This window comes from Pteropus alecto, unplaced genomic scaffold (assembly GCF_000325575.1).
Source record: "Pteropus alecto unplaced genomic scaffold, ASM32557v1 scaffold75, whole genome shotgun sequence".
NCBI classification, from domain to species: domain Eukaryota; kingdom Metazoa; phylum Chordata; class Mammalia; order Chiroptera; family Pteropodidae; genus Pteropus; species Pteropus alecto.
The window spans coordinates 21,531,065-21,556,511 of NW_006440638.1; the positions used below are offsets into that span (position 1 = coordinate 21,531,065).

General features: G+C 45.2%; 1 protein-coding gene across 1 annotated transcript in view; it reads left to right on the forward strand.

Annotated features, from left to right (window-relative positions):
• IL17RD (interleukin 17 receptor D) overlaps positions 1 to 16,542 on the forward strand; it is a 63,070-nt gene extending 46,528 nt beyond the window's left edge. Inside the window, exons 5-13 of the mRNA XM_006917519.3 lie at positions 273 to 393; positions 2,245 to 2,289; positions 2,381 to 2,532; positions 3,629 to 3,694; positions 4,655 to 4,709; positions 5,172 to 5,282; positions 6,051 to 6,235; positions 8,608 to 9,544; positions 10,276 to 16,542. Of these exons, the coding sequence (XP_006917581.1) occupies positions 273 to 393; positions 2,245 to 2,289; positions 2,381 to 2,532; positions 3,629 to 3,694; positions 4,655 to 4,709; positions 5,172 to 5,282; positions 6,051 to 6,235; positions 8,608 to 9,544; positions 10,276 to 10,388 (1,785 nt within the window). The 3' untranslated portion in view covers positions 10,389 to 16,542. The remainder of the gene's footprint in view (positions 1 to 272; positions 394 to 2,244; positions 2,290 to 2,380; positions 2,533 to 3,628; positions 3,695 to 4,654; positions 4,710 to 5,171; positions 5,283 to 6,050; positions 6,236 to 8,607; positions 9,545 to 10,275) is intronic.
• Positions 16,543 to 25,447: the final 8,905 nt, after the last annotated feature.

Consider the following 25,447-nt stretch of genomic DNA (forward strand, 5'->3'; position numbering starts at 1 on the left):
TTGTGCTCTCAGGAGCTATGTGGGCTCCTCCCCACCACCTTCGAGGTTCAGTGTTAACAAGCTCTGGCTTCCTTGACAAAGAACAGACAGTATCGTCGATCTTCATTTTCAGTGAGGGGTCCAATATAAACTTGGTTTAGAAAATAGACCCGACATGTCCCCCACTCTGGAACTGTGTCTAGGTGACTGTCAGGGAGGAATGAAGCTCTCTTCAGTAGGTAGAGGGTGGGTGACTTCTGCATGAGGTCACGTGTGTTTTTGTTCCCTTTTAGGTAATGGAATCTCAACCTTTCCTGAATATGAAGTTTGAGACGGATTACTTTGTAAAGATTGTCCCTTTTCCTTCCCTTAAAAACGAAAGCAATTATCACCCTTTCTTCTTCAGAACACGAGGTGAATGTCTTTCCTCCCTGATTCCCATAGGGAGACTTCTGCTTTTAATTTTTCAAATGAGATGTGTTCAAGAGCCCACCAAATAGTGCTGTGAAGAAAAACATAGTGAGGAGAAAAGCATCCAGAAAAAAATATCCAGGAAAGCAACTTTTAGAATTGAGGTTTGGCCCAGGAAGTATGCATCTAACCACAGACACCCATTCCCAGTTTGTTCTAGAGCAGACGTGATGGTTGATTTTGGTGTAAAGAGTAGAGCATGAAACGATTCCATCTTTTACCTGTTACCAGGAGCGGGTAGCCTCTGTGAGTGACTGATGAGATTAAGAAAATTAGGCAGTATTTCCGAGATCACCATTTTCTAGAAATTTATTTTATTCTTTCTACTTATTTAACATGTGTGCCAGATGCTGTTCTAAATGATTTTCAAATGCTCAGTTTACCCCTATGACAACCCCACAAAGAGTTTATTCTTACCATCTTGATCATTAGATATAGAATCACACACAGAGAGGTCAAAGGGCTTTCTGGAAGCTGGGATTTGAACCCCAGAAGTCTGACTCTAGAGTCTAGACTCAAACCACCAACCATGCTGGTTTCCCTTGTCTGCCTGGCTGTCCTTTAACATCTGTTCTGCATACAGTATCTTTCATCTGCCTGAATCGCTGCTTTCAAATTCGGTGCCCAGGCACCTTGAAACCTGCAGCAATCACCTCTTGCCTTCCTGATCAGTCTTTCCGTCTGGCATTTCCGGCCTTGGATGGTCAGCGGTCAGTCCATTCTGACATCCCCTCCTCCGTGGTCCGGTTGTGGTCCTCAACCTCTGTGATGTTTTTATTCTCACCTTCGGCCTGCATCAGTGTTCTACATCCCTTTGCAGAATTCTTACTCTGGCTGTTTTCTTCTCATCTTTTTCTTTAACCGTGGTTGTTTTCTATGCAGCAGTTATTTTATAACAATTGGTCTCATTTTCTTAATTAAAATAAGATTGCATAGCGCAAAGACCATGTGCATTTTACAACACCTTTCGATACCTTACATATAACAACTGGATAGAGGATTCAAAGAATGTGTTCGTGAAAATCTTGCCTAAAAGGTCAAACCTAGCATAATTTCAGATTAATTTTTCCCTTCAGAATCAGTGTGTCTGTCAGGGTATGAAACGGAGGCAGGAGATGTGTTTATCATTGTGACCTTGATGCTACCTTTGGTTTTCTTAGCATCGTACAGACATTTTCAGAGGGTTCTCCCTGGTTAGCAACATGGCACATTAGACTAGCTGGCCTCTTGTGTTTTTATCACATTTAAATCCCATTTCAAAGCTACTGGCTTTGCTGCTTGGTTTTCAGCGCTGGTGCTGCTCCCTAGTAGATGCCTGGATATCACTTTTAGACTTTGTCAAAAGGATTTTAGGTTAGAATGCTAGTAAGTTCACAATAACCCCAAGACACTTAACAGGCTCAGTCCAGAGTTTTCCTGTGCCTAAACAACTCCGCAGTGAGACAGGGGCCAGCATCATTTCTGCTTACAGCTAAAGCAGAGCCTCCATGTGGCAGGTAGCATGAACACAGTCCCGCTGCCCTTGGCTGCTGGCATTAAAGCTATGTAATGCTTGACTGGCTTTTAAAATCTGAGGGACTTTATACTGTTTCCATTTATTTGGCATAAAATGAACTACATTAATATTTTTATATTGTGCAATTTCATTGCACTGTACTAAAAATCATTGTCGAATTGATGTATTTTATACTCTTCCCAGCTGCACCCAGTGCCATATATTTATATTTTATGATTTGTTGGACAAGGAAAATGTCAAACTGTCCTATAACTAAAAACATGCAACTCTCTTAATAGCCTGTGACCTGTTGTTACAGCCGGACAACCTGGCCTGTAAGCCCTGTAAGTATAGCTGTTCTTTTCTCATGGTGTTGCTACCCTGATGGTGTCAGGTAGCCTCTGGGTGCTCACTTCGGGTCCTTTCTCCTCACAGACTGGAAGCCTCGAAACCTGAATATCACGCAGCATGGTTTGGACATGCAGGTGTCCTTCGACCACGCACCACACACCTTTGGCTTCCGTTTCTTCTATCTTCATTACAAGCTCAAGCATGAAGGACCCTTCAAGCGAAAGACCTGTAAACAGGTGAGCTGCTAGGTGTACATAAAGGAACACTGTGTTTTAAGGTGACTCTGAGCCCCTGGAATTTGGATGGTTCAGTGTGAGCATTAGGCGTTGTCCACTCTCGGCAATAGGTAGATAGATCTTCCGGAATGTTACCGCTGGGTATGTCTCAGGCCATCCTGCTGTCACCCCTTCCTCCCCACTTATCTGTCTCTCAGCTATCCTGCTTGGCTATGTAGCCTGGTAAAAATATTACCAAGGAATCAAAGTAAGTATTTCTAGTTTGTTCTTCTATATTTCAAACGTTAATTAGGTGCTCACTGAATACCAGTCACCAAGCTTTATGCTCATTGAATCCTTATAACCATATGAAACAGGCTGCTGCCATTCCTACTTTCTAGATGGGGAACCTGGGGCTCAGGGAGTCACCTGGTTTGCTGAAGGTTACATAGCCAGCACATGGGAAAACCACATCTAGGAGCCACTCCACTGGCATTTCAGCGGCTCCTGATTTTACACATAGGCTAAGGTTAAGTAGAAACTCAGTAACCAAGTCCTTAAACTGGAGGCCGTCAGAGGGAATGGGAAACATTTTGTAGAAGTTCACAGGACTACTAGATCACACCCAGCGGTACCAAGAGAAGATTTTAGTGGTGGTGGAAGACCCCAGTGCCTACCTGGACATGCTCCTGTGTGTGTTAAGTTTTGCTTTCCCGCTGACTCTCACTTTTATCATTGACCTTTGACATTCTACTCAAGTTAAAATTATGGCAAATAAAGTATGTATAAACACAACAGGTAGTTTTCTCTACCCTTTTATTAAGTGAAGGGTATTCTAACTACATAATTTCTTTGTCTTCAAATCAGATATCCCTACTGAGGGCGCCACCAGCTAAGCGTGCAATATAGCAGGGGTCCTGGGCTCCCCTGGGCCTTTTATCAAAGTGAAATTCAGATAACGTGGCAGATAAATACAGTTGCTTTCTGATCTGATTGACATGTTCTGAAAACATGATTGAGACTGTTGGCAAGTCTCCTTCAGCTCTGTGGGGAGAGAGGGATCTGGAGGGCCTTTATCCAAGAAGAAGTTTTAAAGGTGGTGTTTGTTCCTTTGCAGGAGCAAAATACAGAGACAACCAGCTGCCTCCTTCAAAACGTGTCTCCAGGGGATTATATAATTGAGGTGTGTATAACTCAAGAAAACCTTATTATTAACTCCACAGAATGAATCCGGTTCATTTAGAATTCCAACTGTTTACAACACTAAAATGTCAGGCCATCAAGGGTGTATATAGTTTTATTTATACATGATCCTAACATGCTTTTAAAAAAATTTATATAAAATTGGTCTTTGATTTTTTTCATTAATATTTCAAATAAATATTTTTATGTAACCATAAAATCCACATAACCATAATTTAAAATTTCTATGTAGTATTTCTTCATACTTGATATAGATATTTTTTTAAATTTTAAGTTTTTAGTAATAAAACAGCAAAACAAAAGTTATACCCATTATATCTGCCTATACTTCTCTAGATTTTTGCTGACATTCATTTGTATAAATGTACATGAGTTCTAAGTACCACTTAAAAAGCATGTAAATGATATATTTTTTCTTTTATTTTTGTAGATTTATTTTCCAGTATCAAAAATACTACAAAATTAGAAGTAAAAGAAAACTAGAAATGGAAACTAAAAATATGTCCATAGCCTTCCTATTCAAAGACAACCAATATGTCTTAACAATTTGGTAGAGACACCTAGTTCTTGCATTACTATATATCAATATGTGGTTTTAAATAGACACACCTTAAAGCTTTAAGGGAAGCCCAGTTAAATCAGTAGTAAGATGCCATTTCAACTGAAAATTGTTAGAATGTGGAACTTACCAGCTGACTTAATCATTGAGTAAACAACTTTTTGATTCACGAAAGGAAACGTGATGAATTAAGAGTTTTAAGTTGGTGAAACAGAGATGTATCTATTAATGTCTAGTCTCGGCTTGTAAATGGTTGCATGCAGCAGCTCTCCTTTCCTGTTCTCTTTCCTCCTGCCCACACTGCCCTCAAATAGAAAAAGAACAAGATCTGCCGAGATGCTATCACTTAAAAAAAATAATACGGCATCCTCTGTTTTGCAGCTGGTGGATGACACTAATACAACAAGAAAAGTGATGCATTATGCCTTAAAGCCAGGTAAGAATTTTTTTGTTTGAGATGTTGGCTCTGGGCTACGGTAGACCAAGGTATCTGTACTTCATGGTTTATAAAAACAAAACACAACAAAACTTGAGCTCCTTTCTCTTAAAGGATGTTTCATCAAATCTGACTTTCCTTCCACCCTCATGTTGATGCCTGGAAGATCAAAGCCAGTGTGGTTGCATATCCCTGGAACTAAATAAATAGTCAATTGTCTTCGGAAGAAAAGTGATGGTGGGACGGGGAGGTTTCCTTAGGCGAAATTCTCACTCAGAGGTATTTACTGTCCCAGCAGACTGTTCTTCAAAATGAATCCTTTTATAATCACCAAAACAGCACTAGGGAAAGGTGGTCAAGGGGTCCTAGAACCTGTTATGTGGCTTATGTTGAAAAAAAATTTTTCTCTTTGAACCTCTTATGCTGCTTAAGATTAAAAGCCTTCCCTTTGAAATTTCCCAGTGCACTCTCCGTGGGCTGGGCCCATCAGAGCTGTCGCCATCACTGTGCCCCTGGTCGTCATATCGGCGTTCGCAACACTCCTCACTGTGATGTGCCGCAAGAAGCAACAAGGTATGTCTGTGTGGTATGTCCCCCCACCAACCCCCCAACGGGCAGGACTGGGGTCTCTGCCAACAGAGGGAGACTAGGAGTGCTTGGTCCCTCCCTGTGGGTGTCTGGGAGGCCACATGGCTCCTGTAGTCTCAGAATTAAAATACTTTTAACCTCAGGATCCACTAAAAGAACAGGCATAATTTTATTCTCAAATTTAGGATAGTAAATTCAAGAGCATCAAGGAAGTATAAGGGTGTGAGTAAGAGTGAATGTAGGGCTTCATCGCTTACAAAAGTCAGGTTCCAGGAGGGAACCTTCTTGAGAGCTAGAAATAAATGTTCTGTATCTTGACCTGCATGGCGGTTAATCAGGTGTATACCTAGGTAAAAATTTGAGATGCACTCTTAAGATTTATGCATTTTATTTTTGTAAGTTATACCTCAATAAAAAAAAAAGGTTTTTTTTTAAAGGTCTTTTCTGCCAATGCTAATTGGCAGTTGGTGGCAAGGACTGGTTCTGGGTGCCCTCTGCTGACTAGGGTGACTCCTACAGTGTGCTGGGCTTGCCCAAGGTCAGTTTTAGGTGAAGAACAAATTTTGGCCATTTGTTGCTCCACTGGAGAAATCAGCTGTCCCATTCCCAGTGGTGGGTGGAGTTGGAAAACTTGAGAGTGCTCTAGGTGGATATGTCACCTATTATTTCTTGAAGGTAACGTTAGGTCCCAAGTCTTAGGCAGCAGGACAAAGTTTTGCTCAGATATTAATCCTGTCTTCTTTTCCAATTTAGAAAATATATATTCACATTTAGATGAAGAGAGTTCCGAGTCCTCCACCTACACCACAGCACTCCCCAGAGACAGGCTCCGGCCACGGCCGAAGGTCTTCCTCTGCTATTCTAGTAAAGATGGCCAGAATCACATGAATGTCGTCCAGTGTTTTGCCTACTTCCTCCAGGACTTCTGTGGCTGTGAGGTGAGGAATCTAAAATCTCAACTCTTACCTCGGGTGGAACACATCCTTCACACTCTCTCCCATCCACCTTGTCCCAGCCTACAGGCCTCCTTCAGTGAGGCCTGCCCTCCAGCAGTGCCTGGCTTCCAAATTGGGGTCAGCCTCGCACTCTTTTTCAGTCTTTCCTACCTGTCACCAGCACTAACTGTTTCCTATACTTAGTTCTAATCCTGACACACACCTACTCAAAAGCCTTAAGTGGTTCCCACCTAGTAGGAAGTTGCATGGGGGAAAATGCAGATGCCCTGGGAGCACATAGTGGGGGGTGGGCGGAGGTGGTCACTCTGCATATCCCGGTGAGCATCGGAGAGGCAAAGAGAGAATGGTAAGTGAAAGAGAGAATGGTAAGTGCAGCAGAGGGTTTGACAGTTTTTGGGGGGAGCTTTGCTAAGAAGGGAAAATAATGTGTTAAGTGCTCAAATGGTCTGCTCTGGTTTTTTACCAGTTCTCTTGAGTTAAGCTATTAATGTGTAGCTTTTCTATAATGTTATAATGTTAATTTTAGAATGAAGTCTGAAGACATCATATAGGGCACATTATTTATTATAAATGCAGGAATTGTACAATAATTGTGTAGTTGGGTTGTTTGTGCTTTGAAACTACCTGCTGGTGGGTTTCTCAGATTCTCTTCACGTGGTGAGGCTGCCCCCTAGTGTCAATAACACATATTTACATGGCTGGCGTGGTTTCCCAGTGCATGAAAGTGGAGAGGTTGACCAATCAGCACATATCCTAAGAAACAACTGCAAAACTCAAGCCTGTGCCCCACGCTGTCTTCAGATATACACAACCCAGTTTGCTCTACTTTTTAGGCAGTCTCAGGGAAAAATGTCTTCCAATTATGTGTGTAATACTGTAGAAAATTGAGAAACTAGAAAAGGATGACAAAAAATGGTCTGTAATCTCAACCTAGAGAAAAGAGGAACCATGGTTAGTATTTAATGCATTTTCTTCCAGTCTTTAACTGCATAGATGAACTCACACATACAGTTTTGCATTGTAGGTGGATTGGAGTTACTTTTTCTGTCTCTTTAACAACTTTTTACAAATTAACAGTTTTATTTAAACTGCTATTTTAAATAGCCACATGATCTATAATGTTAGTTATTTAAAATTGTTAAATATCTCAGTAGTTCAAGTTTGCCTCATTTCTAATGATTTTCCAAAGATAGATGCCCGGAAATGGAATTGCTGGATCAAAGATAGGAACATTTTTGAAGTGCTTGGTATATAATACCAATTAGTTTTTAGAATGTATAAGGTTAGGAAGAATTAGGGCAAATGTAAGATGATTCAGGATTATTTTCAGCAAGTCAATGAATGTTGAGGACTTTCTTCCCTTCGGTAACACAAAGCAGAAGAGGAAGACAGTCATTTCAGACCCTCTTTCCTCTTAACAGACTGGCTGTTACATTTGGCCATGGCTATTGGGAATTAATTTCTGAACTATACAGAAAGAAAGAGACCAGTACAATTGCCAAGAGATGATTTCAGCAGAATCAGATGAAAGTGGTCTGAAAAGATGAAACCCTCCAAGGGGTCCAGTTTTCTCCCCTTGAGCTCTCCCCCTGCCCCCAGACTCCATACCTGACCTCCCTAGGGGTTAAAGGCCTTATAGGGATGTGACCCTATAGACCGCTTTGAAGTCATGGTGGAAGATGCCAGTCACTCCTAGTGAGTTGACAAGTATGGCCATGTTACTGTTCACCACCCTCCTCTTTAGCTGCTGACCAAATGGTAAACAGCATGGCTGAACTGGGGCTATGAGAGTGGCTGGGGAGGTCCTCTTTGTCAGTCGCTCTTTCTGCATGTGAGACAGCCAGCATCGTGGGAGACTCTGGCATCCAGACCTGAGCCCCATTTTCCAGCCCACTTTGGGGTTGGTCCCTCACCCACATCCTTCCATCATAGCCTTCCAGCTTTCTTTCCAGGACCTGCCCCCACCCAGGCAACCTTACTCAACAGGTAGACCAACCTCAGTGCCTCCGTTTTTCATGCTCTGCACCTTACTTTAAGTCCCTTGAGAGCCTCACGTATACTATGTGACTTAGGCAGGTTGCTAGAAGTGCCTTGCCTCTGTCTCTTTACTTATAGAGTGGGAGTGGTAATGATCCCCTGTTACGCTAAAATGAGGGCATGATGCAGAGGCCCTGGTGTGTGGCCCTCCTTTCACCCATGGGATGTTAGCTGTTCCTTAGAGCCAGGTAACCTGGAGCTACACATAGTGGTGTTAAATGATTGAGGGATGAGGTGCACTTCTTGTAACATTCTCGTTCTTGTTACTTGACATTCCAGGCTATATAGGTGAGTGAGGGTTCATGTTCTCTTTCCAGGTGGCTCTGGACCTGTGGGAAGACTTCAGCCTCTGCAGAGAAGGGCAGAGAGAATGGGTCATCCAGAAGATCCATGAGTCCCAGTTCATCATCGTGGTGTGTTCTAAAGGCATGAAGTACTTTGTGGACAAGAAGAACTATAAGCACAAAGGGGGTGGCCGAGGCTCAGGGAAAGGGGAGCTCTTCCTGGTGGCCGTGTCAGCCATCGCTGAAAAGCTCCGCCAGGCCAAGCAGAGCTCATCAGCAGCGCTCAGCAAGTTCATTGCTGTCTACTTTGATTATTCCTGTGAGGGAGATGTTCCTGGCATCCTGGACCTGAGCACCAAGTACAAACTCATGGACAACCTTCCCCAGCTCTGCTCTCACCTGCATTCCCAAGACCACAGCCTCCCAGAGCCTGGGCAGCACCCTGGACACGTCAGCAGGAGGAACTACTTTCGGAGCAAGTCGGGCCGCTCCCTGTACGTTGCCATTTGCAACATGCACCAGTTTATTGACGAGGAGCCCGACTGGTTTGAAAAGCAGTTTGTTCCCTTCCATCCTCCCCTACTCCGCTACCGGGAGCCAGTCCTGGAGAAGTTTGACTCAGGCTTGGTTTTAAATGATGTCATGTGCAAACCAGGGCCTGAGAGTGATTTCTGCCTCAAGGCTGATGTGGCCATTCCTGGTGTGCCGGCTGATTCACACTTGGAGAGTCAGCAGCTCGGCCTGAATGAAGATGCAGAGGCTGGGGCCAGCCCAGGAGACGGCTCCGTCCTGCAGCCCCTGCTGCACACGGTGAAAGCTGTCAGCCCCTTGGGCATGCCGCGGGACTCAGGCATCTACGACTCATCCGTGCCCTCCTCCGAATTATCTCTGCCCCTGATGGAAGGGCTCTTGGCGGACCAAACAGAAACATCCTCACTGACAGAGAGCGTGTCGTCCTCCTCAGGCCTGGGTAAGGCTCTGGGTTACACAGAGTGCTGGTGGGTCAGTTCCGATGCAAGCCACAGCCTTCATTCATGAAAGCATTTTTCTAATATGGGTGCAAACTCATTTGGCAGTGAAACCTGATGAGAAGTAACACAATTCCATTGATAGTGTCAGTTTATCCCAGGTAATGGGAATGTTCACATGTGTGAGCTGATGCTAAATTATAGTGAGCTGCCCAGTCCCATGTTATGTTATATATAGCATATGCATTATTTTGCCTTCCTAGACTTCACAAACATCTGAATACCAAAACATTTTGGGTCTCAAGGATATTGGACAAGGGTCTATGGACCTGTATCTTTGTTGGGACTTGCAGTGTTCACTACCCCCAATCCTTCGTATGTCTTTAAAGCCACGTCTGTTGAGCCTGGGGTTCACGGATGTGGTATTCTCTCCATTGTAGCTCAGCACAGGCTTCAGGTAGGGCTCTGTAGGAGCCTCTACGGGACGCCGGGTCAGGCTGCTCCCTACTGTGCTTGCGACTAGTTGGAGTCATGCATGCAAACCCTTGACTTTCAACTAAGGGAACTAGAACCTGTCAGCAGCATGAGATTGCCCCATCTTAAGCTGGTTGGGATGCCTGTATCACTTGTGCAAAGCCTGTCGTCCAGACTCAGATCCTACCGCATTCTGGCCTGAGCGCCTGGTGCAGTGAGGTGCAATGACGTGTGGCTCTGCCCTCTCTTCTTTCCTTAGGTGAGGAGGACCCTCCTGGCCTTCCGTCCAAGCTCCTCACCTCTGGGGCGTGTAAAGCAGAGCCCGGCTGCTGCAGCTACACTGGTGAACTCCACGCGGTCGCCCCTTTGTAACAAAATGGAAGAGTCTAAGCATTGCCACTTTAGCTGCCGCCTCTCTCTCTTCCCCAGCTCATCTCTCCGGTTGTGTGGCCCACTTGGAGCTGAGATCTCCTACAAGGATGTTCCGCGTGATACTTGTGCCAATACTTGCTCTCCTTGCCTTGCCCCTGCCCTCCACCAGATATCTTGGCAAAATCTCCAATTTTGTAAAACCATATGGAACTCTGAAAGGCATGTCCATAAGGTTTGACAAAAGTTTGCCGTGTTAGGTCAGACCTTGGATTAGAGCCAATCCTGGGAGGTAGAGAGGGAACATGTAAAGAGAAATAGGAAAATACTTGCACTGATCATTCAGACTTAATTTATCTCCGCAAACTTTGCCTGTTCACTGTTGGCTACTTTGATTTGAAATGCTTTGTAGAAAAAGCACTTTGAATGCTATTACAACCACAGAAACCAAGTGCCAGTCTATCTGGAATCCATGTTGTTACAGACGATGTTCCTGTTGGTTTTCGGTTTAGAACTTATGATGCCATGGGTATTAAAAAAGCTCTAAATCGAAGGCCAAAAATGGGATTGAATATACAATCATCACTCATAAAACGAGTCTTTATGTGTCAGTGGGTGGCATGGCTGGCTGAAGTGGTTGCCTCAGGACCAGGCTTACTTTCTAGACCATTCTTTCTCAGATGGGTTGGTCAATGTGCAAAGGCACCAGAGCTCAGCACCCAGGGCCACCTCTTGGTCTGAGTAGGTGTCATGGGAGGGCCAGATCTGCCTGCCAGGCTTCTCTGTGGTACATTTACTGCGCTGTATCTCAGATGTTGGAAGTTTGTTTTTAAGAGACTGATATGCCCCTGGACTGTAGTACTGGAATTTGCAGTTCATGTGTTGGTTGGCCTCTGGTCTAAAGCTATGTTCAGAAAATCAGGGATCAGAATCCATTGAAATATGGCAGTGTGTGGAGGTGGTGGCCAGTTAATCTGCTGAACTGGTTTTGACTAATGACAAAACTTTTTTTAAGAAGGCGAAAAGGAGGGGACTGTCACAAAGATGAATATGTTCTTCGAATATTGTCCAAAGGTATGGGGCCTGAAATCATTAAATTTTTGAATTTTAAAGTACTCCCCCCAAGCCCAGCCTGTGAATCATGTTTCATTTTGAGTTTCTCTTATACTTCTTCAATGAAAGATTTGTCTCTTGTGCTCGCTCCTACCAAAACCAGGTATTTAGAGCTTAGGAGGAAAGAATTTACTTTAAAAAAAAGAAAAGTAAATGTTCTGTTTTTATCAGTGACTTCTCTGCAGAATTCTGTTTCCAAGGGGAAAACACTTGTTCCCTTCTCCTTCCCATACCCGTGATGGGATGTGGGCATCTTTTCCCAACTTTTTCACAGGTACTGTGAATTCGCCATCCTGTTTCCTCAGCCTTCACACTAGGGACCATGGTCTTGACTTCAGCAAACAGGACCAATATGAAGGAAGATGCTGAGAAACATCCCGAGTGGGAGGTGGGATGGAGCCTTCTCCTTCCAAGCACATGCTCGGCAGGTGGGAAGGGAAGGTTTACACCCTTCCTGGAAAGAAGAGGTTTGTGTGTGTTTTTGATGCAAATGCCACAGTCCCTGCTCTGTAAAGGCAGCTGGCAGATTCTTGGGAGAAGAACGTGCTCGTCTGTTCTCTGGCATCGAGTTTCCTGCAGCTGCTCTGAGGGAAAGATAAGTGAGCAGCAGAGCTGCCTCCCCCATAAAACCAGGCATCTTGTTGGAGAAGAAACATTCCATGTTGCCACTGTGGAACACAGGACAGACACAGAGCTCCTGCCCACATATGACTTTTTTACTGGTCCGTCCTTGACATGCATTCTGTGAAGGAGATCGATCAGTCCAAACTTGCCACAATACGAAAGTTCACTTTGGAACATTATCAGAGAGATTTCTTACTGAGGTCAAGGAATTGTGTGTGCCCCAAAGGAACCATCAGGAGCCACTTTTAGGACATTCAGGTTTACATGTGAAATGAGGCGTCTCTGAGAAAGTGGCCCCAGGAGCAGCATGGAGGACTGAGGCAGGGAGAGCATCAGCTGGGCTTTACGAGTGTGGGCAGAGAACTTGCCAAATGAACCCATTAATTATGAAAATGGAAAGGGAAAAACGCACTAGTCCAAAAATCAGGTAATTTATTAGTTTGGATTTAGGGTTTGGTCACTTATTTTGAAATACTCATGGTTGCGATAGTCAACAACATCAAACTGTTGTACCAAGTAATTAAACCACGGTGCAAATGCCTAACTCAGAAAAAGTTGAGAGGTCTCCAACTTCTCAGTTTTTCTTTACTAGTTTCGCTTTATTTTTTCCCGCCCCTTCCATCTCTTGCTGGGAATGGGAATTGTTGCCTTGTAGATGAAGGCAAAACATCTGTTTTAAGCAGAGCTTCATTTTTTGGGACTCACATATTGTTCCAAACAGTGGAAATGATAAGATGGAATTCAGATAAAGGTTCTGTAAGTCACAGACTTTTAGACATTGAGGAAACAAGAACTAGAATTTAGTGATGATCTCCAGAAAGTTTTTGATCCTGAGAGTCAAAGGCTTATGTAGCTAAGTTAGATGGTGTCCCCTGAACAGGACAGGGATAAGTCCAAGATTCCAGGTAAGCAAGAAGCCTTCAGATAGTTACAGGTAGGGAGCTAGTTGTTTATCTTTACTCACCAATGCTCTACAGAAAGGACTTAGCATCTGAAACAGCTATGCCAGGAGAATGACCAGGGAGGTGAAAGCCCAGGTAAAGGTGTGCTTTTCTCTCAGAGATCAACCTGGACAGGCCCAACTCAGCCACACATCAGGCAGAAGGTACTAAGGGCCGAGTCTTGGGCCTTTAAGGCATACTGATGTGTAGAAAGAATCAGAAATCATTCAGGTCCAGGCCCAGGTACTCAGGTGGGTGACCCAGCCAGGTAATAGTATTTTGAGCCCGAAATGAGATGGGGCCATAAAGTCATGAGACAGAGTTTTGGATTGACACTGGCAAAAACGGAAGATAGCCTCAGATCAGAAATTCAAAAAATGTCTTAGCAACAGTGACATCATTGGAATCAATGTGTAGTAATTTAAGTTTATGTATATTTGTCAAAGTTTAATCTTACTACTTTATAGCCACAGATGTCTTTTTTAACTAATCCCTAGTCTCAGGTTTCCTTACTTAAGTACAAATAAACAGAAAAAACATCCCTCCGAGAACATGGGTTTACGTGATTTTCAGAGCTTCCCCCTCTCCCCTCAGGATCAAGCATCTTTTCTTTGAAAAGAAATAAGGGAAGAAAATAAAAGCCACTTTCTTCCTGGAGAAGAAACGACACACCCTCTTCTCCAAAGAGAGAAAACCCTGTTGTCTCCAGCCACCTGAACACTTTCTTTTGGCTCTCTTAAAGAAATAGGAATTGTTCTTCGTGCGTCTGTTGGAGAGAGGTGGACAATGCCAATGTGAAGGTTGTTAGCCTTTTCTGTTCCGTGTCGTTGGTGAAAACTATTCCTCTCAACTTAACAGATGGTATACTTTCAGGGGGCACCAGTGTAGCAGGCCAGGTGTAACAAAAAATAGGTGTAACTAACTATAAATGGCAATGACATGCCCCCTCAGTGTCAGGGAAACAGTAGGGCATGGTGGGATTGTAGCAAACCGAAATGCTCCTGTCCTAGCTACAGGGGGCAGCTACTCCAGCCACTTGTGGCCACACAGTGTTTCCTGATCTTCCCATCTTTCAAGAGAAGCTGAGAATCTGGATTTTTATATGAAAAACTGGTTAGTTTTGGCAACTAAATTAAAAAAATTTTTTAAATGCATGCAGACCAAATAGAACACATGAGTAGACCTGATTCAGCCTACTAACTGCCAGTGTGCCACCTCTGCTTTGTAAGATTTAAAATGAAAGGTATCCATGGTAATTACAGATGTCTGGTGCCACCAGAAAATGTTTTCGCTAAATGTTTCTTTTTCCCATTGTTCCCCCAAAGAAATTTGATATGGTTGTAAATGTATTTGAAATGTTGTGATTGTTTCTTTACGTCTCATGGTATCTTAAGAGAAAGGCAAGCCAGTTACTAATTTTAAAATCAGATTTATTTTCTCCAAATTTAAAAAATATGACACTCGGAACAATTTCACTTAAACTCCACAACCTGAAAGACCTTATTTATAGTTTTAGCTCTTGGCTTAATCACTTTTTTAGATCATGTGCAATTCTGGGCTTAGGACAAGACTTAATAAGGAAAAAGCAGGCATTGTGGGGATAGGGCAAGGAATCCTTGAGTATACAGTGTAGCCAGGTATTTGCATTGTCTTCTCTGTTTTAAATGATCTGTGAATTTACTCTGTTTTGGAGGCGTGAAATCATATACAGGAGAAAAGCTTTCCCTGATATTGAGATATAAGTTAGGAGTCCTGATGGATTGTTGGGTCATCCCTGCTATATCACCTCTTTTCCAGATTCAGGGTGAAAATAAACAAAAGGAAGTCTGACTGTAAGCCAATAGCTTTGATTCCGACTTCAGAGTTTGGGGGCTGGGAGAAAGTGTGGGTTATCTAACATGTTCCCCCTGGTGTCAGGACTGCACCTGAATTATTTCAGACATATGGCTGTGGATGGGATTCTGGATTTTCAGCGAAGAAGATTCTGTATCCTAGCCTGCTGATCAGATAGTTCTTTGTACCTCTTCCTTACAGAAATTCAAACCAGCCTTCTTTTGTTCAGCGTGTAGTGGAAAAAGAACAGCTGGTCACCTTCCTGTATTTGAAAACCACCGTGAAGTCATTCCCCTGGTGTTTTTATTTCAGTGATAAATAATCCCACCTACTTAAATCATTCTTCATAGCTCTTGTTTTCCAAGGGCTTTATAATTTTCACTGCTCTTCTGTTTCCCAGCTTCACACTCAGTTTAGTTGCCCAAATAGAATGTGCCTTATTCACATTGGTGCTTTTTTGAAGGCCAAGCTCAGGATGGGGATTACAGGGAGATTCTTATGTGCCCTGCTTCTCTTACTACTTAAAAACATAATGGCACTTTTAAAAAATGATGTTTTACCTGTATTCATTCTGAGGATTATTCGATTGTCATGTTTTTTCCCCCTTGACAATAGTCCTTTATCATATGTGGTTTTATTTTTATTTTTTTCCTTCTTGTGGTTAAACACTCGGTGCTTATGTGTTTAATGTCATTCCTGAGCTGCTTCAAGATATTCTTCAAGACCAGCTCTTCTGAGTGGCAGCTGTCCCTCCCTCTCAATTTTAGATTCTGTTTTTTATGTATCCTTAGACCTCACCTTTAATTCATGACTCACAATATTATTGCGTGGTGCAGACTTCAGTCTAACCACTGGTGAGAGACATCAATTCCTAAGGGCTAATTTGCAAAGTGGTCAAGTGAGAACCTCTTGGAAATTTTGGTCGGTTGTCCTCCCTCCTGCTCTTTGGTTCCTGTCCAGAATTCAGCTGGGACCACAGACTCTTCAAGGAGCTTTTTCATTTTCTAAAGGGCTGCAGCCATGACTCTGAATTGAATAAGCAGAAGTCTAACAGAAGCAAACCATCATGACTGTTTATCTGTTTATGTCAAATAAAATTTCGGTTGAGAAAATTCAAAGAAGCAATCTTTTGTTTGTATGTGTTGTAGACAAAGCTGGCTGCTCCAGTGTATAGACAAGAAAAAATTACCATTGGATTATACTAATGTGTAATCAATCGTTTGTTATTTTTTTAAGGTTTTTTTTTTTTTTTTTTTTTTTTTTTTGACAAAAAAACATCGTCTGGACAGAGCAAAAACTTTGTAAAAACCAAATGTGTTCGTTTAGAGAGTAGGTAACTTCTCTTTTCACTGTTAGTTTTCTTTGCCCCACTGTGGAAGCTCCTTGTTACTGTGTCCTGGAGGGAGCCTGTGGGATACTGTGGTTATTGCCACCGCCTTTGTTTGGTCTTTAAGCTTGTCCTGTGTGGGGCGGGGTGGAATAGTGAGCACTGACAGACTGTAGCAGTGTGCTGTATTTTTACATTGAAAGCAATGTCTTTTTTGATTTGTACATACTCTAAATAGGTGACAGTAGATCACAGCTGACGTTTGCAAAATGTTTTTGTACCTTAGAATTTCTGCATCAAATAAAATGTTTTGTTTTAAGAGTGTGGTAGTTCATTATTCTAGATCATCTTTCCTGTTTCCTAAATAGCTTGGGTTCCTAGCACAGTTTTCTGAGGGCTCGCCCTTTGAGAAGGTGAGAGATTATCCAAGGTGAGGAGGTGAGCATTGCCAGTGCGTTTTTCACTTCTTAGAGAAAAAGAACCTGCTGGCCTTGACCATTTACCTCGCCTTGCAGTGAGCAGGTGCCTCTTCCTACATGGTGTCTGGAGCAGGAACAAAGATTCTTATGTCAAGAGGAAATTTGACTCAGAACAAATGGACTTTCTTTGCAGAAATTTGAAAAGAGCCATTAAAATTTGAAAGTCACTAACACCTTTCCTGCCATTCAAACAGAAAAGAGATGCCTGTTCCTTCTTCCGACCACATTCTCTCACCTCTTATGTGCTCTTGCTCTGAATTAACTTCTTCGTGCCCATCAAATTCAGTGTCAGTTTCCAGCTCTGTTGCTACCGTTGTGACCCTGTGCCTGCATCTCTCTGGGCCTCAGGTCTCATCCATAGAATGCAACAGTCAAAAGCCCTCCTTCTCAGGGTGGTAAATTAAACCGGGCAACAGAGGAATGTGAAGTACTTACTGCCACATAGTATAGTTGGCCCTTGAACAACACAGGTTTGAACTGCGTGGGTCCACTTATCCGTGGATTTTTCTGAATAAATACAATCACCCCTCTCCCCCATATCCCCGGGTTTTGCATCTGCGGATTCAGCCAACTACAGATGTAGAGGGCTGACTTAAATTTTACGTGGATTTTCTACAGTGCAGTGGTTGGTACCCATAATCCCCATATTGTTCAAGGATCAACTGTACTCAGAAAATGATGGGCATCCAGGAGAGGACAGTGAGTGGTCAGCAGTAGAAAAGGCACAGCTTTCTGGCCATTACCTGAAAAGGATGTGGTGGAGGTTTAGGTCTTGGGAGCATACGATTTTAAGAATCGTGTTTTCCTTGTTCATTTGTTCCTTCTCCCCTCCCCCCACCACACCCCATTCCCCAGAAGGAGTGGTAAAACAACTCTGAATGAAGCACGGTTGGTTGCTGAGAGGGGGAAACCGTCAAGTTCTTGCCTCCTAACCTTGGCATAGCTTTCATTTTTCCTGTTCGCTCACCCAGGATACTGCTTGTTTTGCTCATTGATTTCTTCCATCCCACACTCTCTGCCATTTCTCTTTATTTCTGAGAGCCAACGTATGAGTGCCAAGTGCTTTACACACCATCATCTCAATTATCTTCACAACTATTCTTCAAGGTGGGTCATCTTACTATCTCCATTTTATAAATGAGGAAACAGACTCAGAGAGGCTGCCTCTGACTCCTGATCTCACAGCGGTTTGAGGCAGAGCCGGGATGTGAGCTATGTGGCAAACACTACCTAGGCTACTCACATGTCCCCTTGGTAAAAGTCTAGCCAGCCAGGTAAGGGTGAACTCAAAAGTGTCTTTGTGTGGTCAGAGGCAGTAGAGATCTTTCCCATAATGGTAGTGGTAGTGTCACATGCAAGGTCCATGGCAGTGACAAAGTGACGACAGACAACCTTCCAATGTTAGCATAGCTAATACCTGCTGAGTGCTCCTTGAGTCTTTTGTCACCACAACCCAATGTGGAAGGTACTATTAGCATCCTCATTTTTGAGATTCTTAAGGCTTAGAAATCAGGTAGCTTTGCTGAGAGCACAAACAAGGAATCGGCAGCTCTGGGATCCAGATGTCCAAGGCATCTTTACTGCTAACCAATAAGCTAACCTGTCCCTTAATATAGTTTATAGGTGGAAGAAAGAACTTTGAGTAGCAAGTTATGGTGATTTGGTTCCTTTCTCAATCCAAATACTGAGTGTAAATCTGGTTCAGAGGTTAAGCAAATGGGTCTAATAGGACTCGACTATAAGAATCTCAGCAGATGCTGCAGGAAGCCAATTCCTCTTTTCTTACATTAAAATAAAAGCCGCAGCTAGTACTTTCTATTAGTGGGGGAAAAAATCCTCTTTAGACAGCAACAAGAAGCCCTACTGTTTACCATGATATTAGAAAGCAGAGTTAGTTTTTACAGCTGCTTTAGGTTCTGTAGTAGCCAGCATCTGTTGGGTCTCACCACTGGTCTCACTTTGTTTTAGAAATGCAAACTTTAGAGATAGCAAAGACCAGCTTCCCCTTGCAGGCTTTAATTAGAAAAAGAAATTAATTTCGCTTTATTTGAATAAGAGACTACAGGCAGTCAGCTAAGCAGGTGGAAGAAGGAGGAGACAAAGTATATCTTCGCTGTCTTGAGCAATAAATGTTTGCCACTCCTACCCTCACTATACCTTGTGCTTACTGTCCACAGGAATAAAATCAGAAGTTGTTTAAGAATAGGATGGGTAGAGAAAGCAATGAAGGGAGGAGATGGACACAAACATGGAGCAAGGCCTTTTGCAATGAGACAAAATTCAAATGGGGTCTTTGGGATTAAGGAAAAGTAATGCAAGTTCAGTGAGCTGGGCTCCCTGGCCTCTTTCTGAAGGGGATATTACACCATCTATGACATCTATAAATGATACCACCTTTTTATAGCAATTATTGGCAACCCTAAAGGGTGTACTGGGGATACTAATGGGTAAGATGCACACATGATTCCTGCCCTCCTGACTCCCTTTTTCTGTGTATGAGACCGTAGGTATAATGCCTAATTTCTCTGAGCCTCAGGTTTTTGTTTTTGTTTTTGTTTTTTTTTTTAATCAAGATAGGAATAATATCCACTGCATAGGATTATTGTGAGGATTAAATACTATGGGGTCTATAAAGCACCCAAAGCTGTGCTTGGCAAGTTAAGTGGCTATTCTTTATTCTTTGGAAGAGAAGGTCTTGGGCTCTTTGAGGGTCCTATAGAGATGGGTGGGAGACAGTTCCTTACTCATAGGAGCTTCAGCCCAGGGCCTTTGTCAGGTGCTAAGTTGAAGCATCTCTATCTCCTAAGAGAGTCTTGAGTCCACGGCTGCTTTGGTGGTAGTCCAGGAAGGAAGGGATGGGCATGAGGAGGGGAGGTTCTCCTAGCAAAATTAAATTTAATACAGTAACTGGGGTAATTAATAGTTGACCATACATAGCCTGTGGTAGTTGACCATGAACTCTTGAGATCTGTTGATGTTTCATTCACCAGGCTCCTCTTTTCCTGGTCACCTTCTAGCCCTGATAGAGACACATTTATCTGGACTTGCTGCTTCAAGGCCCCTGTGCCAGACGGATGACCACGCCCCACTCGGGATGTGAACAAAAGCAGGGTTTGTTTCTGTAACTGACTATCAGTATGGGGTCAGGGGAATTTTCAGATTTTTAGAAGTCAGAGTGGGGCAGAGATCCAAAATGGTCCTTTAGGATGAGATACCTCTGCCTGAACTTTTCTACTCTTGCTGGTCAGAAACATTCCAGAGAATAGGCAAGTGTCTGCTTTCAGACAAGACATAGATGTTTCTCACAGAGAAGTTTCAGCAAAGAAAGGCCAGAACATGCCTGGTGGCAGAGTGCAAAACAGTCAGGTCCTGTCTTTGGTTTGTGTACCTGAAGTTAGATGTACTTAAAGGTCCTGCATACATGTGTATAATTGTGCATTCTTAGTGGTGAGGTTATTTTACTACATTATTTTTAGCATTGTGATTAAAGAGGGGCTTTGGTCTCAGGCATTCTCGACTTAGGTCTCAGTCTGCTCCTTTCTGTGTGCCGGTAGGCAGGTAGCTTTGACCTGGTTAGGACTTAGTTTCTCCATCTGGAAAACAAGTCGTAGTTCAATACCTAACATTGCTGTTTTGAAGATTGCATGTGAAGCCAGGTGCAGTTCTGGGCACAGAGGCTGGCACACAGTGAGCCTTTTGCCTGTGGGGATGTGGTCAACTGGGACAAGTTAAGAGGTATCCAGTTATAAAGTGGGTTCCCCGATATGTCTCCTTCAGCCCTGGCCTGGGTAGCCGATGGGCTAGATAACTGAACTGGAATTCCGGTCTCTAGGAGTTCTCAGTTCCACAGGGTCACTGACAATGGCCTTCACTGGAGATAGTTACTTGATCAGTCAGATGTCACTGCCTGCTTGAAACTGCCAATGACCCTGGAGAGAAACATCGAAGTTCTGACCTGGCCCCTTGCAGACCTCTTTCTATGTCCGTTACCTCTTTGTGGCCACATCAGACTTTGAGATTCCTCACTCATTTGTTCCTGCCTTGGGACCTTTGCATATGCTGTTCTGCCTGAAACAGCCACTCTTTGTCTCCATTTCTCCTTTGCAGTAAAACCGTCCCTTACTGTCAAACCATCCCTGACCACTGTGTGACCCAGTCTAGGACCTGACAGGGGCCTTCAGGAGCACTTAGCTTGTGTGGTTATGTTACATCCCACCCTCAGGGTAGGCCTCAGGTTGGGTGTGAACCCAGACATTTCCTGAACCAAAGCCTTTGCCTGTCTTCTCACTCCACCACTCAGCCTTGCTTCTCAGGTGTTCCTCTAACCCAGGTTATGAGAGCAGAAAGGATTTGCTTTAAAAGAAGCCTTTTATTAACTACTTGAAGAGCTTTGCTTAGGCCTGAACGGTAAGACCAACGCCTTAATCCTTGCACAGGTGTCACCGTCCCTTGGGTGAAGACTGCATCAGGATGGTGTTGCTTCATCAACTGGATGTTCCAAAGCCAAAAATGGGGGGGAGGCAGAGTGGTGAGAGAAAAGAGGGGAGCATCTGTATGTCTGTACAGTGCTACATGCATAAAAGTCGAATGTCCCAGTAATTCTACTTTTAGGGTTTTCTCTTTAGGATATAACCAGAAATATGAGTCAGTTTATTGTGCAAAGATTTTCATCACCAAGCATTATCTCTGATACTGAGAAATGAGGAACGAACCAAGTACCAGTCAGAATTGATTATAAGAAGAGAGTACATTCATACGGTGGACCAACAAGTGGCCCCTGACAATCATGTTGTGGAAGAATATTTCACAACATAGGAAAAGACTTATAGTATGTTAAATGAAAAATAAAGGATACAAATTAACAGTAGTTATCTCTGAGTGGATTTTATCTTAAGCTCAGCATTATCTACATTGTTTTACAATGTGTAGTATTATATCATTAGTGGGTTTTAAATGTCTGGTCACACACATGTGTTCATGGAACCCGGTGGGCACTAGGAGGCCAGGGTGGGTAGTCTCATTATCTTGCCCTTGCCCTCAGTCATGCCTCTCATGTGGTTGCTTTCTCTGACTGCTATCTGGTGCGTCACTCCCAGGTTTTTACCATGCTTTCCACCCGGCATCAATCATAGTGTATCATCTGCTATCCCCACAGGCTATGTGGGGCTTCCTGCATATACCCTGGTTTTCTCAATTGATGATTTAGTGTAGTGACTGCCTTAGTCCCCTCATCCTTGCAGAGTTTTGGGAGTTGGAGCTGAATTCAAGACTAGACCTTTAGAAACTGACTGTTTCAAGGAGAAAAGTGGCTGATCATCAATGCCTCTGGCCTCTTCGCCAGTGTCCAAACTGTGGATAGTAACCCACATTTCTTGCCTATCACCTCCTCTACCCCCACCAAAGGATTCCCTTTGGGTGTATCATCTCTTCCCTAGACTCCCAACCCCAGTCCAGGGACCAAGTCCCTTCTCTCCCCTTCTAGCCCCAAGCATGGCATGGGTGGAAGGGGATGGGTCACTGCATATAAACCCTGAAGGATAAAATGGATTGCAGTCCACATATACTACTTGCAGATCTATTCTGATTTCTGGAAACCCTTAATTATAATATACGAGAAGTCAAGGAGCTTGCCTTTAGTAATAATAAAAATGCACCTTGCCTTTGCTGTGTTACAGGGGACTTTCAGCCACTACGTTCGTTCCCCACTCAGCAGCCAGTGGGATCTCATCATCTCTGCCCAAACCTTCCAGTGTTGGAGCCTGGTATCTCACCTTGGCCATCAAGGCCCCTCCAGCCCCTTTCTTCTCCCACCTGTTCCTCCCATGGACTTCCAGAAGTGTGTCCTGTGCTCCCTCACCTCTGGGCTTCCATACCTCCTGTTCTCTCCCCTTTCCCGGGCCTGGTCAGAGTTCAGCCGAGGCCCGCTTCCCACAGGAAGCCCCCCTGCGCCTGACTCTGGACCAGCGCTTCCCTTAGTCTGTCTCTCACCACATCTGGTTTCCTAACTGCCCAGTGGTGAGGGGTCTGACTGTTTTCTCATTAGCTGTGAGCTCATGAGGTCAGGGATTGTGTCTGTCTTGGTGACAGAGTTTAGTGACATGTAGCAGATGCTCAAATCATTGTTAAATGGAATCTAAAGGAAATAAAACTTTTAACTTTGACCAGGCTGCCTGGGTAGATAGACTACCAGGTGTTGATGTGTGGACCCGAAGTGCCTGCTGAGTTTTGAGTTGGTGAGGGAGTAGAAGCCCTTTGTTATTAATCAACATGGTTGGCTGTAGTAGGGCTCTTCCACAGTATGGAGCAGGGAAAATAGAAAAAGGTTTGGGGGAAAAGGTTGAGGACTGGGGCTCTGGATATAGTTTTGCCCTTGGAAATGTAGTACTGGGGAGGGAATGTTTTCCTTGAACAGGAAACAGATGGGTCAAGAGCCACTGAGTTTGGGGTCAGGGAGCCCCATCGAAGCTGTAGTGTAATGAAGTTGCAGCTGTTGGAATGAAAGTTGGTTTGCTCAAGATGCTCAGCTATTGGCCCATAGGGCGGGTGGTGGGCCAGGAAGAGGCCACCCAACATTCTCAAGGCTGAGTGCCTGCAAAGAGAGACAGGAGTTGCAATGAAGAAAGTCTCAGCCATGCCAGAGCAAGTTCTGAACACCTCGTGCTGGTCCCCGGTGGAGCTGGGAGATCTACATCCCAGCTGCTGCTGTCGGGACAGGTGCCTCCCAGGTATCCCTCAACACCCACGCTCCCTCCTCCTGTGAGGCAGAATGGAAGGGGAGGCCGTTAGAGCTCACCCCCTGGTGAGAGTGAGGAAGTCTGCTCAGAGCCCTGGTCCTGCACTTATTGGAGGGTCTGCCTGGCAAGAGAATTGGCTCTTGAGCTGATGCACGCTTCTCTGACCTGGGGGCTGGCCATACTCCTCTAGGCTTCGGTTTCTTCATCTGAGCAATGGTCCCGCACAACCCTTACACCTCACAAGGCTGTTGTGAATGTTCAAGTAGATCAAGCACTAAAATCTCCAAGTAAAACCAAGTTGAAAACAACTACCGTGTTTTGGGTATTTATCATCGCGGAGCCTACAGTGTAGGCCATTCTTTATTCCCGATTTTATGAGGTCCTGAGGACAGTAGGCGTTTATCTGTTGAGTGGATTAATTAATGCAAAGAAAATCGTTTTATTTAGATTCCCAAGTTTATTTCCGCATGGTAGACCCAGCCCGCTGCTGGCTGCTGCTCTTTCAGGCTCAGCATCCTCCTACAAACCGGCGATTCCTGTCAAAATGCAGAGCGCGCGAGGATTCGCGCAGTTGATGGCTCTTCCTCATTTTCACCCCCACAGTCGAGGAAAGTGAGGTTTGGGCAAGACACGACACGCTCAAGGTCAGCCTAGCGGCAGGGGTGGGGCTCCACGCGTAGGTTCCCGTCCTCGCCCGCTAGGGCAGCCCCTGCTACCCTTGGCGCGGGAGTCGGCACAGTCCCCTCGCGCTCAGATACCTGTCCCGCGAGCCGCCCCCGGGGTTTGCGCGGCGCCTTCTAGGCCAGGAGAGTGGGAGCCGGGGGCGGACTGCCCACCCTTCCCTGACCGGGGGAAGTTTCTCCACTGGAGTCTGGATTAGGTGTCGGGGGATGCCCCGTGGGCCATATCGCCCTTCCTCCCTCCTCTCTTCCTAGCCTCTCCTGAGAGCTCGGCAGGGCGTGAAGGGACGGGAGAGTCCACTGGTGGCCCAGCGCCACCCTATTCCGGCGCCCGCGGGGGTCCCGGGTCCGCCTCCGGCTCACGTGGCTGGCCGGGCCTCCGCGGCCCCGCCCCGGGGTGCCGCCCCCGCAGCCACCAACGCCGCGACCGCCGCGGTGCGCCCTTCAGCCCAGCGCCGCCGAGCCTGCGCCGGGCGCCGAGGTGAGTGCGGGCGGCTGTCCAGAAACCCCGCCCCTTCGCTACACTCTTCCTGGCTAGACACTCCGCTAGACACTCCGGAGAGGGGCGCTGTCTCGGGCTGGCTCCTTCCCTGTCTTAACCCACCGTCCGGGAGAGGGACCCCCACGTCCAAGTCGCCCACGCCGCGTCGCGGTGCCTGCGGCGGGCTCGGCGTCCTTTCTGGCTCCGAGCGAGAGCGCTCTGGGGCGCGCTGCGCGCCGCACAGGTAGGCAGAGCCACCGTCGGCGCCGACTGGCCGCCGCTCGCGCTGGAGATACTGACTTCGGTCCACTGGTAGCTCTTGGGCGAAAGTTCCCGGAGGCCCTTCCGGGGAGGCAGACGCCACCTGTCTTGGGACGCAGCCCCTTTCCCCCGGTGTCTTCCTCAGCCCTGGTGGGGCGCCTGCAAGTCAGTCGCGTCGGGCGCTGCTGGTGGTGGCTCGCCGGGGCGCCGGTCACTTCCCCGCCGGGAGCCCGGCTTTGAGCGCGCGGGGCGGGGAGAGGGCCCTCGTGCTGGGGCTGCATCTTTTAAACTGCGCGACCAGAGGATCCTGAGAGAGAGGCGAGGGAGGCGGACCCCAAGGGGATAAGGTGAACCTACGTGCTTCGTGGCCAGAGACGGGTAAGCATTTTTTGAGTGTGGAAGTTGACCGAGCCGGGTGGAAGTGGGTTCCCTTGGGCTTTGCCACGAGGAAGAGCTGCTCTTTCATTATCAGCGGCCTCATCGTGGAGTTGAACGTTGCTGAAACAGGACGGCTTGTTCCTAGAGAGCTCTTGCTTAGTTAACGCCTGAACGGATGCACCGGCAGACACTTATTTTTCAGCATTTCATG